General features: G+C 39.4%; 2 protein-coding genes across 2 annotated transcripts in view; one reads left to right on the plus strand and one right to left on the minus strand.

The window, feature by feature from the left end:
• Window positions 1-1,102: 1,102 nt before the first annotated feature.
• On the minus strand, window positions 1,103-11,672 carry LOC111605409 (extracellular superoxide dismutase [Cu-Zn]). The gene is made up of 5 exons (XM_023323911.2): window positions 11,562-11,672; window positions 3,452-3,520; window positions 2,935-3,391; window positions 2,849-2,870; window positions 1,103-1,367 (listed from the first exon to the last, which is right to left on the minus strand). Exons 2-5 carry the CDS (start codon window positions 3,512-3,514, stop codon window positions 1,259-1,261), a joined length of 651 nt encoding a protein of 216 aa, XP_023179679.2. The 5' UTR covers window positions 3,515-3,520; window positions 11,562-11,672; the 3' UTR covers window positions 1,103-1,258.
• A 491-nt stretch (window positions 11,673-12,163) lies between these two features.
• The window catches only part of LOC111605395 (SET and MYND domain-containing protein 4), a 36,637-nt gene continuing 36,032 nt past the window's right edge, over window positions 12,164-12,768 (plus strand). The window contains exons 1-2 of the mRNA XM_023323894.2: window positions 12,164-12,199; window positions 12,675-12,741. Coding sequence (XP_023179662.2) covers window positions 12,166-12,199; window positions 12,675-12,741 — 101 coding nt within the window. The 5' untranslated portion in view covers window positions 12,164-12,165. The remainder of the gene's footprint in view (window positions 12,200-12,674; window positions 12,742-12,768) is intronic.

A 12,768-nucleotide genomic window follows, 5' to 3' on the forward strand; every position in this document is an offset into this window, starting at 1 on the left:
ATAATAGGATAAATATTTAACCTGAAGTTAAATATTAAAAGTAACTAAACAGCAGCTCGCACATGAGAATTATGAAAATTTGGATTCTTTTGAAAAATGTATATGAAAATAAATATTTATGACAAATTATAAATATTTAACATTAAGATTAAAGTTAGCTTAAGTAGAAATTGTCAAAAGAAAATAAGTGACCATAAGAAAGTTCGAGTAAAAGGCCTTTCTGGATAAGTAAATATGAAAATAAATATTTAACTTAATGCTAAATATTTAACTTGAACATAAATGAAAATGCTTAAAGCAAAAGATCAGCAGCTTGGGCACATGCAAAACAGTTGTTGACTCTGGTTCAGAACATCGTATCTAATCGAACTTATTAAAGGAACTTCAAGGAATAACTTCCTTATAACTATGCTGTATATTAAATATGTAAGCTCAGCTAGGGCAGTTCCCTCAAGGTTTTCCTTCTTATACCTTCTGTTTTCTAAAAATTTGATTGGGTAAAAGTGAAAGTAATTCTTAAATAAGAACATACATTGAGATTGATTCTACTAGGAACTACGTCTCACAAACAATCTTAACTTTGAATGAGTTTATAACTAAATAATATGAGTCCTTTAAAGCCCATTCGTATATGCAGGCATTGAGGTCATCTAGTTCTTCTAGGAATTACTATAAACTGAGCGTCTTGGTCTAATATCTCGCTAGGCAAACGTAAATGGGTTTATTACTGAGGAATCGACCCATGCAAATGGGGACCGCTCGACGTCATAGGCCTAAATAAATTGCGTGCTTCCATGTGAATTACGGCGAAAGTTATAAATGCTTTTCATGAAATAAATGCCAGACTGTGCGAATAATTAAAGAACTCTGGCAATTCAAGTTGGCACCTAGAGCTATGCCAAAAGTCTGTCATCATTAGGACGGGGGCAGGGCTCCACCTAGAAGGACTTTGGCTTGGCTTTGGCTTTGGCTTTGGCTTGATTTTAATGTTGCGTGTTTGGCCTATTTGAGTTATGGGAAACGAGAAATCCAACTGTGAGTTACTTCACTATCAGATCGTAGAAATCTCGACGACTGTTGCTGCTAGACTCGGGATATTGGATATATAACAATTGTTAATTTTATTATCGATGAAATCGTTGAGGCAATTTACAAGTTTATGCAATGGGGAGTATTTGTTGTATAATATTTAAGTACAGTGCATGGCATACGATGTGAGTATGGATTAATTGTTGTTTATAGAGTGCTTAGTACTGGATCACAGTCCACGTGCAATGATCAGAGCAACTACGATGCTCACAATGGACATGGATTGACGCAGTGCATCTGCGCCGCCACCGCGGCAGGGCCATTCGTCCACATCCGACCTACAAGTAGAGTTAATGGCATTAGGAAACGAGGGTAGCTTGTCGAGTGTGGCAACAGGAGAACATAGAACATGTAACACTTATAGATAGTACGGATAGGCGTATGGATAGGGATGACGCAGTAGTGGATAGATAACATGATCGTGAGGCTGATCGTGCGGCACATAGAATGTGGGCTGATTGGCTGTGTGGTGGATGCGTTGACGAGTGCTGTGCAATGCTGATGCTTCAATGGATTCTGCGTGTTCGGGCAGCTGTTCAGGTGGCTGTTGGAGCTGTTCATATGGTGCAAGCGTGCTGCAAAAACAAAAGCAGGCCCAGCGGAAAATGGAGTTGATTCAGGCACAGAGAGAGTGTGTGTGTGTGTGTGAGGGTGGATGAACTCAGTGTGGTTAAACAAACACAATTCGACGAATTAGTTGGCTAATGAATAGCATGGCAAGCAATATACGTCCTAATGATGTTAGTTTCCCAACTACCACTCAGGCAACCTGACAATAAGCGTTTATTTAGGCTTACAATAATATTAATGACGGCGCTGGAAAGCAAGTTACAAGTAAACAAATATAACACGGAAGTATTGATGGGAGAGATAGTCATATATAAATTTCTTGGATATGTGTAGATGTATAACAAATATGAATGAAAGAAATGTATAAGTGTATAATAGTTACATGCTGACTAGCACAGTTCATAAATATATAACAGTTCTGCTTGAGGAAGTCACTCCCTAGCACTGCATAAATGTATAACAATTGTTGGGACGTTCCTTACTTAACGACAGGCTACACACACGCAATCATATACACGTGCATAGAATTATTAAAAGAGGCAGAGAGAGATAGCCAAAAATAGCCAGTCATTCAATGCGCTATATACACACAAGCTAATTGGAAGAGTGTAAATGTATAACAAATATTAATGAGTGACAGTTGAATGTACAACATAAAGGATTGCATGGACGCTCGCTGGCACAGTGTGTAAACATATAACTGCTTGAGCACTGCATGAATGTATAACAGATATGATGGCGTTTCTTTAGCTTTACTTACTTAATGACAGACTGGAATAGAGCGGACACTTACATACGGAGACACGCTCGCATACAAACATATGCTGAGAAGTATACGCATACAAACGCACGCATATTCACACATACATATAACTTTTGATAGAGATAGCCAATGAGAGCCAGTCAAATCAAAGTGTTATATATAAGTGCTCAGTAGAAATTTGCGAAAGTATTACAAATATATATGATGATTAGACGCTCACTAAAGCCTGTATAACAAATATACGAGAGAACAAGGACGGTCAGTGATGAGTAGTCGTGCATAGGACAGTTACAGTTAGCAGTTAAGAGACACACACATTGTGAAAAGTTATTTATTAGCTAACGCGAATGAGAAAAGTTATGTTTTTTGTTTGATATAAAAAGACAGCAATTGAATTTGTAGCTTTAACATTGTTCACATATTTACTTAATGCCAATTACACCGCAAGCTGAAAAGAGAAAATCGGTGATTATTTAATATGGGATTAGTTAACAATGTTTTGATATACGCACCGATGCGGCCGCCAGCGTTGCCCGTCTTCTTGGAGTCCGTGTGGTTGCCCAGGCCGAGATCGTCCTCCAGCTCGTGCAGCACAACGCTGCGTCCGATGATGGTGCGCTTGCCGCTCAGGCTAATCACAGAGTCTGTGTAGGTGATGTCGATAATCCGGCTGGCGTTCACCTCAATGTTGCCCAGATCGCCCACGTGACGCACCTCGTGATGGGGCGCCCCATGGTCCACCTTGTCGGGATTGTAATGGCCGCCCAAGCTGGTGCAGCCATTGCTCAGATCTCCCTTCTCGTGTATGTGGAAGCCATGCTTGCCCTGCATGACGTTCTCCAGCTGGATGCGCACATGCACACTCTGGCCGCAGTCGTTCTGAATGAAGGTGACATTTCCCTTCACCTGCGTGTTGTCCGACTGCGGTGGCCCAGTCAAATGTGCAATCGCCTCCATAGGTGAGTTGCGCTTCAAACCAAAATTTATATTATTATTATTATTTATATTACTATTTATAGCTAAACTTACAGTTTGTGCAGCGGCACAGATCGTGGCACACACGGCCAACGTGACGATGAGAAGGCGCAACATCTTGAGCTGGAAAACATAAGTGAGAAGCTGTTAGATTTAGAATGCAGCATAAAGACATTCAAATTCATTTTAATTTTTTTTTTTTTTTTTTTTTTTTTTTTTTTTTTTTCGTTTTTATTTCTTTATTTTGTTGCAGCTTATTGTCTTAGACTCTATAGCGCATTTAGCTCTAAACCTTAACTAATGGGAGGGCAGATATGCCAATTATTCTGCACTTGTAGCTACTATCTTAATTAGTTCTAATATTGTCTAGAGGATGCAATCTCTTCAGTCTTCGCCTATTGTTGTTTATAGCCAGGTTGCTTGCGAGATGGTTAGGATGCGCTGCAAGTCTGTCCGCGTATCTTGAACTGTGTCGCCCAATGAGTTCAGCAACTGTGGGAATTGCTAAATCCCTATGTAAGACTGAGTTTCTTACAAACCAGCTGGCTCCAGTCCATCTGCGTAGTGCTTTATTCTGCAGGGTCTGAATTTTGTTCCTTGTAGTCTTCGCCGAGGAGCCCCATAGAGAGATACCATATACGAAGGTTGGGACAACTATTGCCTTGTAGATGGCGGCCTTGCTGCTGTAAGACAACTTGCTTGAAGCTCTCAGCATCCAGTCGAGGGTTTTTAGCTTGCTTTTGCATTTTGAGGTTACTTGACTTATGTGCGCTTTAAAAGTCAGCCTTCTGTCAAGAGTGATACCAAGGTACTTTACTTTTGAGGCTTTGGGAATAGTGGGCCCCAATGCAACGCTTGGGCAATCTCCTCTTCTAGTGGCGAAGGTAGTATGTACAGACTTTTGTGCATTAATGGTGATACACCACCGTTTTGCCCAGCGTCCGAAAGAGTCCAGATATTTTTGTAGTGAGTCTGAAGCTTCTTGCGCAGATACGTGACGTGATAAGATGGCGGTGTCATCTGCATAGGTCGCTATGAGTACTGCATCTGTACTTCCTATATTTGGCTCGGGAGTTGGCATATCTCCTGTGAATAAAGTATAAAGTGTTGGGCCTAGAACACTACCCTGTGGTACTCCAGCCATAATTGGTCTAGTCAAGGATACTGTTTGCCCCCTTGACACTTGGAAGGTTCTTCCAATAAGGTATGAGGATAGCAACGCGAAAAATGGGGCTGGAAGGGTGGTCCTCACTTTCTGCAGCAGTCCCAGGTGCCAAACTCGATCAAACGCCTGTTTGATGTCTAAAAAGACGGCAGAGCAGTACATCTTTTCTTCAAAGGCTCCAAGGATATGGTGCACAACTCTGTGAACCTGTTCCGGTGTTCCATGCTGTCTCCTGAAGCCAAACTGATGGTTTGGAATGGCCTCCTGGCGTCCCAGATGTGTCAGTACTCGTTCCAGAAATATTCTTTCGAATATTTTGGAGAGTACTGGCAACAGGCTAATTGGTCTGTACGACTCAATTTCTCCCACGGGTTTGCCAGGCTTAGGAATCATCACAATCACGGCGCGCTTCCAGCAGGCTGGAAAGTGCCGGATGCGGAGCATGGCGTTGTACACCATAGTTATGTAGTCTATGGTGGAGTCAGGCAGTGCTCTAAGGACTCTGCCGTTTATTAGATCATATCCAGGGGATTTTTTTGCCTTCACTCTTCTGATGTGTTCAAGAACCTCTTCTTTTGTACATCCAGTTATCTGGTCTTCAGCTGGGAGGGGCGAGAGAACGATGTCTTCTGTTGCTTCGATTTCTGAGGCCTCTGCGGTAATCACCGGCGTGAATTGGTCTTGAAGGTGGTTTGCAAAAGCCTCAGCTTGAGCTTCGTCTCCAATGTGCCAGGAACCAGAAATGCTCCGAATGGGATGACGTCGTATTGGCTGCCGTTTGAGCTTTCTTGTAAATTTCCATAATTGAAACTCTGCGTCAGTGGGCGATTCAGCTCGTACCAGCGCATCGCTGATACACCTCTTTTGAAGCAGGGCGAGAGCAGCTTTAAGATGCCTCGTGGCTTCGTTGTACATGGATTTGGCATCAGGCGTGCGTAATCTTAACCAGCGTCTCCTGGCCCATCTTTTGTGTATTAGTAGGTGTTGGGCCTCCAAGGTGAGGGGGATGTTGTACGGAGACTGTTGTCTTGTTTGGCAAGATGGTGGGGCGGCTTGGTGCGCAGCTTTGACTATTTCTTCCTGCAGTTTGTTTGCTGCGTAGTCCACGTCTTCAGGAGTGTTAAGTTCCATTTCTATGTGCAAAGAGTAATGGAGCTCGCGCCTAAAGACTCCTAAATCTGATCCTGCTGGCAGTAGTTGTTTCCTAATGGGCAAGGGCTGTGGCTGCGCGTGGATTGTGACTATTAGTGGCAGGTGGTCAGAGGATAGGTCCAAGGATTCTTCAATGGTCAATTGCCGGTCACAGATGCCTTTGTAGACAGCGAAGTCGATTGCCGAGGGCCTGTGTCCATTAATTGGGTAACGGGTGGGGGCTCCAGTCGCCAATATGCTGAATTGTAAGTTTTGAATCGCCTCAAATATGACTTCTCCGCGACGATTCGCACTATTGCTTCCCCAAAATGGGTGCCATCCATTCCAGTCGCCGCCGATGAGGGTCTTATTCAACCTTTGGCCTAGAACCTGTTCCATGTGATGATCACACAGACCAGTGTTTGGCGGAAGATAAATTGACGCAACTTCGATCGCTCCAATAGACGTAGGCAGGGTGATGGCTGAGACCTGCATTGTTGCGTTGCAAATTGGCAGTAAAGGTGTATGCGGTATTGTTGCTCGTATGAGGATTGAGGATCCACCAAAGCAGTTTGCTCCTTCACCATGAGCCTGATAGTGTTCGTATCCGAAAATTTGTGTAGTGGGGCACTCATGAGTTTCTGTTATTAACATTATATCTATGTTTTCTTGTGAGAGAAACGCAGCCAGTTCCTGAGTCTTGTTTCTCAGGCCATTGGCGTTCCAGATACCCACACGTAAAGCCATTATTTGTAGGCAAGCTTGGTTATGATGGCCATTAAACTGTTTAGCATGGTTGCTTGTTGGGATTGTACTTCTCGCATCGCTTTGAGCTCGGCATTAATTGCGTCAAACTGACGTTGTTGTTGCTGAAGCATTTCAGTGAACAAAGTGTCACTTGTGGTATTCTTATTTGACGGTCCACCTCTAGCGGCCTGTGCGTAAGAAACACCACTAATAGGCGTTGCAAAGCTCGTGGCTTGGGTAATGCTCCGGGGCCTTGTAATTTCGGAAGCAGTACTCGGACCCGTAGACGGTGTTTGTGTGGGACTCCTTTTTTGTGCTGGGGATTGCAATTTGCGCAACCGCTTGTATACTTGGCAGCCCTTATAGTTGGCTGGGTGCTGTAACTCACAGTGCACACAAGTTGGTGCCTGGTCCTTTTCGCGGGTGCAGTCTTTGGATGCGTGTTTCCCGGCGCAACGCACACATCTGGGAGCTTTGTGGCAGTAGCGTTGTGTGTGTCCAAATTCTTGACAGCGATGGCATTGTGTCAGGTCGTTGTATCTTCTTGGCAGTTCCACTGTGCAGCGTTGCCTGCAGACAACTCGAATGTCCAAAATTTCTTTGTTGTTGGGGGCCTGAGCCACGTCAACAAAAAATATATTTAGCGGTGTTTTGTCCATACGGCTCAGTGGGTTGTGCACATTTGTAATTGTGTGGCCTTTGGTTTCCAATTCCTTTTTAATTAGTGTTGTATCAGTGCTGGAGTGAAGCCCTTTGAACACGACTCTATATGGTTTGTCCTCCTTAAGCTGGTAGCAGTGGAACTCCAATTCCAGCTTAGTAAAGTGGTCTATAACTCTGCGATAGTCCTCACTGCATTGGGTTAATACACCTATGTTATTCTTCTTTGGCTTAATTACGTATGATTTAGCATCAATTACTTTATCTATTATCTGTTGAAGTAGGGCCACAGACTTGATGTTTGGACACCATATGGGGGGCGGACGAGGTTTCGGTGTAGTTTGCTGGTCGGTCAATACTGGGGCTTCTGGAGCTACAGGTGATTCGCTGTAGTCTTCATCTTCTTCTACGAGCAGTGAAAATCGATTTTCTGATATTAATGCTGCATTGCTGGTGCTTGGTTCGTCGAAGATGAGCCTTTTCTTGATGGTTTTTGGTGAATTTGGCTGTTTACGTTTCGTGTTTTTGTTGTTAGTGATGCCTTGCACGGAGGCGATATCTATTTTTGAGTTTATTGGCATGATGGAGGCTTGCCTATTTGCCATCACAACGTTAAGCTGGGCTTGCATTTCTGCATTTACCTTTACAGCTGTAGCGAGGTTATTGACATTAGATGTCATCGCGGATTGTGCTTTTGAGTGCAGGCGCACTCGCGCCAAGCGACGAAATTTCGTAAATTGCAATTAAAGCAATTGAGTTACGCGGAAGCAAGCGATAAGAAAACGCTGCGTGTGCGGTTTTTGTTGCTGTTGCGTTGAAGAATGCACCGCAAAGTTCTATTTTTAGAACTCTGCAGCAGTAGAGCTTAAGCGAAGGCTGTTCGAATTCACGTCTTTACAGGTCGAACGACTGATCGCGATTGCGATTTTTAATTTTTAATTTTTAATTTTATGTTGCGTCAGAGAGTCGTCCGATTGCGCTACCTTGATCTATGTCCGCGCTACTCCCTGCCTACCTGCCTGCCTGCCTGCCTGCCTGAATACCTGCCTGCCTCCCTCTCACTGTTCTCTCACCTTCAATCAACACTTTGATCGCTCGCTTTTATCCAATTGAGAGACGAGCGCACTTTGATTACTGTCATACACGAGCTCACAAAATTATCCGGCTTATTGCTGGGGCTTACTAGCAACAGAGATGATCTATGTAAAGCAGCACCGAGTGGAATGTTTCGAATTTATTTGCTAATATGTGTCGAGAAAAGATTTCTGTTGTAACTGAAATCAGTTTAGACTTTAATAATAGTTTTTATTTATAAATATTATATATATATATATATAAATATATATAAATATATATTGAGTTCTCTTTTAATAAATTAATAAATAATTATAAATAATATTATAGAACATATAATATCTATCTATAAATTAAGTAATATTCTTTATAAATAATTTAAGTTACATTTTTCAGTGCAAAATTATAGATCAAATTTGATTTCTTATAGCAAATAAGATATAATGGAAAGTTTTTAGTTGTATCAAACTCATCAAATACAGAGTTTGATCCAACTAAATTAAAGCTGTTAAAGAACTCTTAAAGAATTGTCAAAGAAATATTTAAATTAAATTTTTAAAAATGTTCAAAGTAGAAATAGTTGATAAAAAAGCAACGGAAAGTATAATTTATAGATTAAATTAAAAAATAAAAACAACAAATTAAAAAAAAAACAATAAATTCCAATTTTTTTAACGGACTTCACGAAAGTTGTTGTTTTTTTTTTATAGATAAACGTAATGAGAAGAAAAAAAAACGCGTAAATTAATTAAAGTTAAAATGCAATAGATAAGATTTATCTGAATTGGAATTTCTGAAATGATTGCTCTGTGTCAAAGCAATCTGATTAGCAGCCAAAAGATAGCTCGAAAAAAAGTTAAAATTTTTTTTAATTGTATAAAAATAAAATTTTGTTTTTGATATTGAAAAAATATAATAAAACAAAATATATAAAATGTATATACTAAATTTAATTTTTTATTTAAATTTTACAACATATATATTTTTATATTTTTATATATATTAAGTTAGCGCATCTCTGTTAAAGCCAATCAGCTGTTCGCTCAGCTCGTGCAAATAATTTGAACTTATTTAATTTTTTGTGTGTACGGAATTGAAGCGCCTAACCTCAGTTTGCGTTACGATTTGTGGGTCATGCATATATATATATATGATATATATTTCTATATACCAGCTCACACTTTTGCATATGCCATATAGATGTAGTCACATGTGATACATGCATTCCATGCGCAGGCAAATGGCAAATGAAAACAGCCTTTTCACAGGGTTAAGTGCGGATGGCCAACAAGTCAACGCGTCGCTTGAGCCAAGGCCAAATCAACGAGCAACGAGCAACAATCAACAAGCAACAATCTCTTTTTTGTACGCACTTCTCAATGGATTTATGAGTGCGCATTATAAATTGGAACAACTCAAAATATATCTGTAGAATGTGCGTGGTTTATGGCTAGAAATATTTGAGCATGGCACTTTCGAGTGCTTATGCTCGTTCAGTTTGTAACAAGAGTATATTGGTTGGCATGTACGGCTAGAGAATAGGAATATGTATTTAGGTGTATTCTTGTCTGTTTAAGTATTCACTGAAAGCCGGCAGAATAGGCAGAACTATGAGGTCCCAGAGGCTTACTTGGCCTTATGATTACCTTTACTACGAAACATGATCTATGCTATAAATCAATTTGATAAAAAAATGAATTATTTTTTATGTCAATTTTTAATGTCATAAATCAAAGTTTATTATATGTAATTTATAGTTTATTCCAGAAAATATATTTTTTATATTTTTATATTTTGTTTGTAATTTATAGTTTTTTCTCCAAATTATAAAAAAATATGTCAGTTCTGTTATATACATTAATTATATATAAGCTCACAATATACCACAGACACTTAAGAATAAGTCTTATGTACAGTTAGGGTATCTGTTAGCTGCGCACTCCCGATTACAGTAACTATTTCGGCTTCCGTTATGTAGCGCTTATCTTTGTTAAATGTAAATTTTGACGATCATGTCAAGAAGTTATGGCGTCGTATACCTGAGTCTGGCCGTCGGCACGCAAATCGATATTCGCACGGATAAGATATGTCTTAGGCTTAGTTGTTGCTGTTCGGTCTAGCTGTTCGGGTGCACTAAATGCCTAGTTCTCAGTTTTACTTAATTTCACTCTGAATAGCATTGCCTACAATTGCCAACGATTTGTCGTATTCGTAGAGCTATTATTAGGGCGGGCGGGACTTATAAATATATGCTTATGTCCAGGTTGATTGATTGATGAAAGAATAATGAGCTCCATGCGTTTGGTGAATGAATGGAAAGTGTCAGTAGGCAATGATTACTGTAGCTACTCAAATCTAAATGATTTGCAATTTAACTTGCGCTGTTTCTAATCTATGGGAAATACTACACATATTTATCGCTCGTAAGTTAATCAAATGAAATATTCTAATACTAACTGAAGTCTTTTTAAAGGAATGGAAAAAGTATATATAAACAAAATGTTCTTACAAAATTTTTACACATTTTTCAAATTAAACAAATATTATTTTATACTAAAGAGATTCAGGATTTATAAGAGATGCATTGAATTTTATTTAGATTTGCTATTAATATAATTTGATTTATATTAAAAAAAAAAAAAAACATTTTTTGAACTATCTATGAAAGATATAAATATATATGAAATAAAAACTTTTGCTTGTTCATAACAATTTGAAATGGCCCTGAATTTTAGATGCTAATTAACAAACGAAATCTCTGTTCCCATATAGATAACTACAATAGATATGCTTTATAGAGAGACTTTAATTAGCATACAATTAGATGTTGATAGTTAAATGACAGTTTTAGCTGAGCTCAAGTGCGATGCGAACTTGTTGTTGCTCAGATGGCAACATCAATTGTTTTTTTAGCTGCATATTAAATTTAAAGCGTCGTTTAACGAAATATTTTCGAGTTTGACTAAAGTAAAACAGAGAAACGAAATTGTTCGAATTTGACTTCGAATTCGGCTAAAGCAAAACAGAAGCAAAGCAACGTATCGATTGCAGCTCTGCTTAACTTGTTGCTTGTTCTTTTCGATTCTGCTTTTGGGCGATACAAACAAATATCCATAGGCGTCTGTGTGTGTGCGTGTATAACAGGTTACTGTAACTCATATACAAGGGCGCGGGACCATTGAACGCAAAAATATTAAGGTATCATTTAAACTCCGTATGCAGTTGTGCGCAAACAGGTTTTTGCTAATTGTTCAATTGAGTACAATGTTACTATAGTTTTTAGCATGTTCTGCTTGTGAGCCATAACTTATTGAATTTTCCGCATTTATTGTCAGTCAAAGCGACACAAGTCGTTTTTATTGAAATTATAGCTGTATATTCACTTACCTAGTTAACAGCTGCTTTTTTCGTACTTATTAATTAATAGCACAGACACTGATTTGACAGCAATATAAATCTTACCGCTTAATTGGAATGCAACGTAGCTTTGGTTTGGAGACCTGCCGAGCAACTGATTTTAAATTTCGCATTGCTAGCGCAAGTCGAGTCTGAGAGTACTTGTGATGCCAACGCCAACGCCAACATCGACGCCGACGCCGACGTCGACGCCAATGCTGATGCCGACGTCAATGGCAGGCAAGACACGAACAGCGATCGTGCGCTATCGTTAAGTCAACCTCCTGCCATGCGCTCTCACTTCCCTCTCTTTCGCACACATTTATCTGCTATGTCTATAGTAGTTAGAATACGCTCTCTGCGCTTTCGTTAACTCACTCGCCCGCCTTGCACCCTCACTCTCACTCTCACTCTCTCTGTCTCCCGCTCATCAGCTTTGCTTACAGCTCTTAGATTACACTCTCCCATTGCAGTTTTTCATGATTTTGGAATTTTATCTAACATTATTTCTCTCTCTCTCTCCCTTTGGCTTATCAGTACTGCATGTATTGCAATGCTGTTATGCTAAAACAATAATATTTATTCAAGTACTCGAATGTTACACAACGCGAGCGCTAAAACACGACTACGTGAGTTCCATTCAAATACTTATCATATGCAAATACGTTATGAATGAAGCAACATGATCGTGCGCTTGACTATGGAATTACAATATTAAGAATATGCTTAAAAATGATGCAATTGCAAATTGAGAGTTTTGTTATCTAACTTATTACTAACGCCTTTGCAATACTCTCAAAATATTGCTTTGAATATATTTTTTTATTTTTAAAAATTGAAATAAGAAATGCATCGAATGCTAATCTAAATTGTGTTTAGATTGTGAAGTAGTTAAAAATGTTTAGCTGAAAACTAATCTTATCTGAGCCCTATTTATATATTAGATACTTATATAAAGTCTCAACCTACCCACATTTTGTAATGTATCACATTGTCTTTTGTTTACAAGTAAGCCTTGACGTATTAAAGTTCACTAAAACTTCTCCAAATCGACAAATAAGAAAGATCCATTGATTCAGAGTGCAAACATTCGTGTATTTACAGAACAGAATTGTGCTAATAGAGTTTCGATACAATCTCTCGTCGACCAAGCCCCAAATGATGAGCTCTGGTAAGTAGATTAGTTATACATATATGT

This window comes from Drosophila hydei, unplaced genomic scaffold (assembly GCF_003285905.1).
Source record: "Drosophila hydei strain 15085-1641.00,03,60 unplaced genomic scaffold, DhydRS2 tig00000060-arrow-pilon, whole genome shotgun sequence".
In the NCBI taxonomy this organism is placed as follows: domain Eukaryota; kingdom Metazoa; phylum Arthropoda; class Insecta; order Diptera; family Drosophilidae; genus Drosophila; species Drosophila hydei.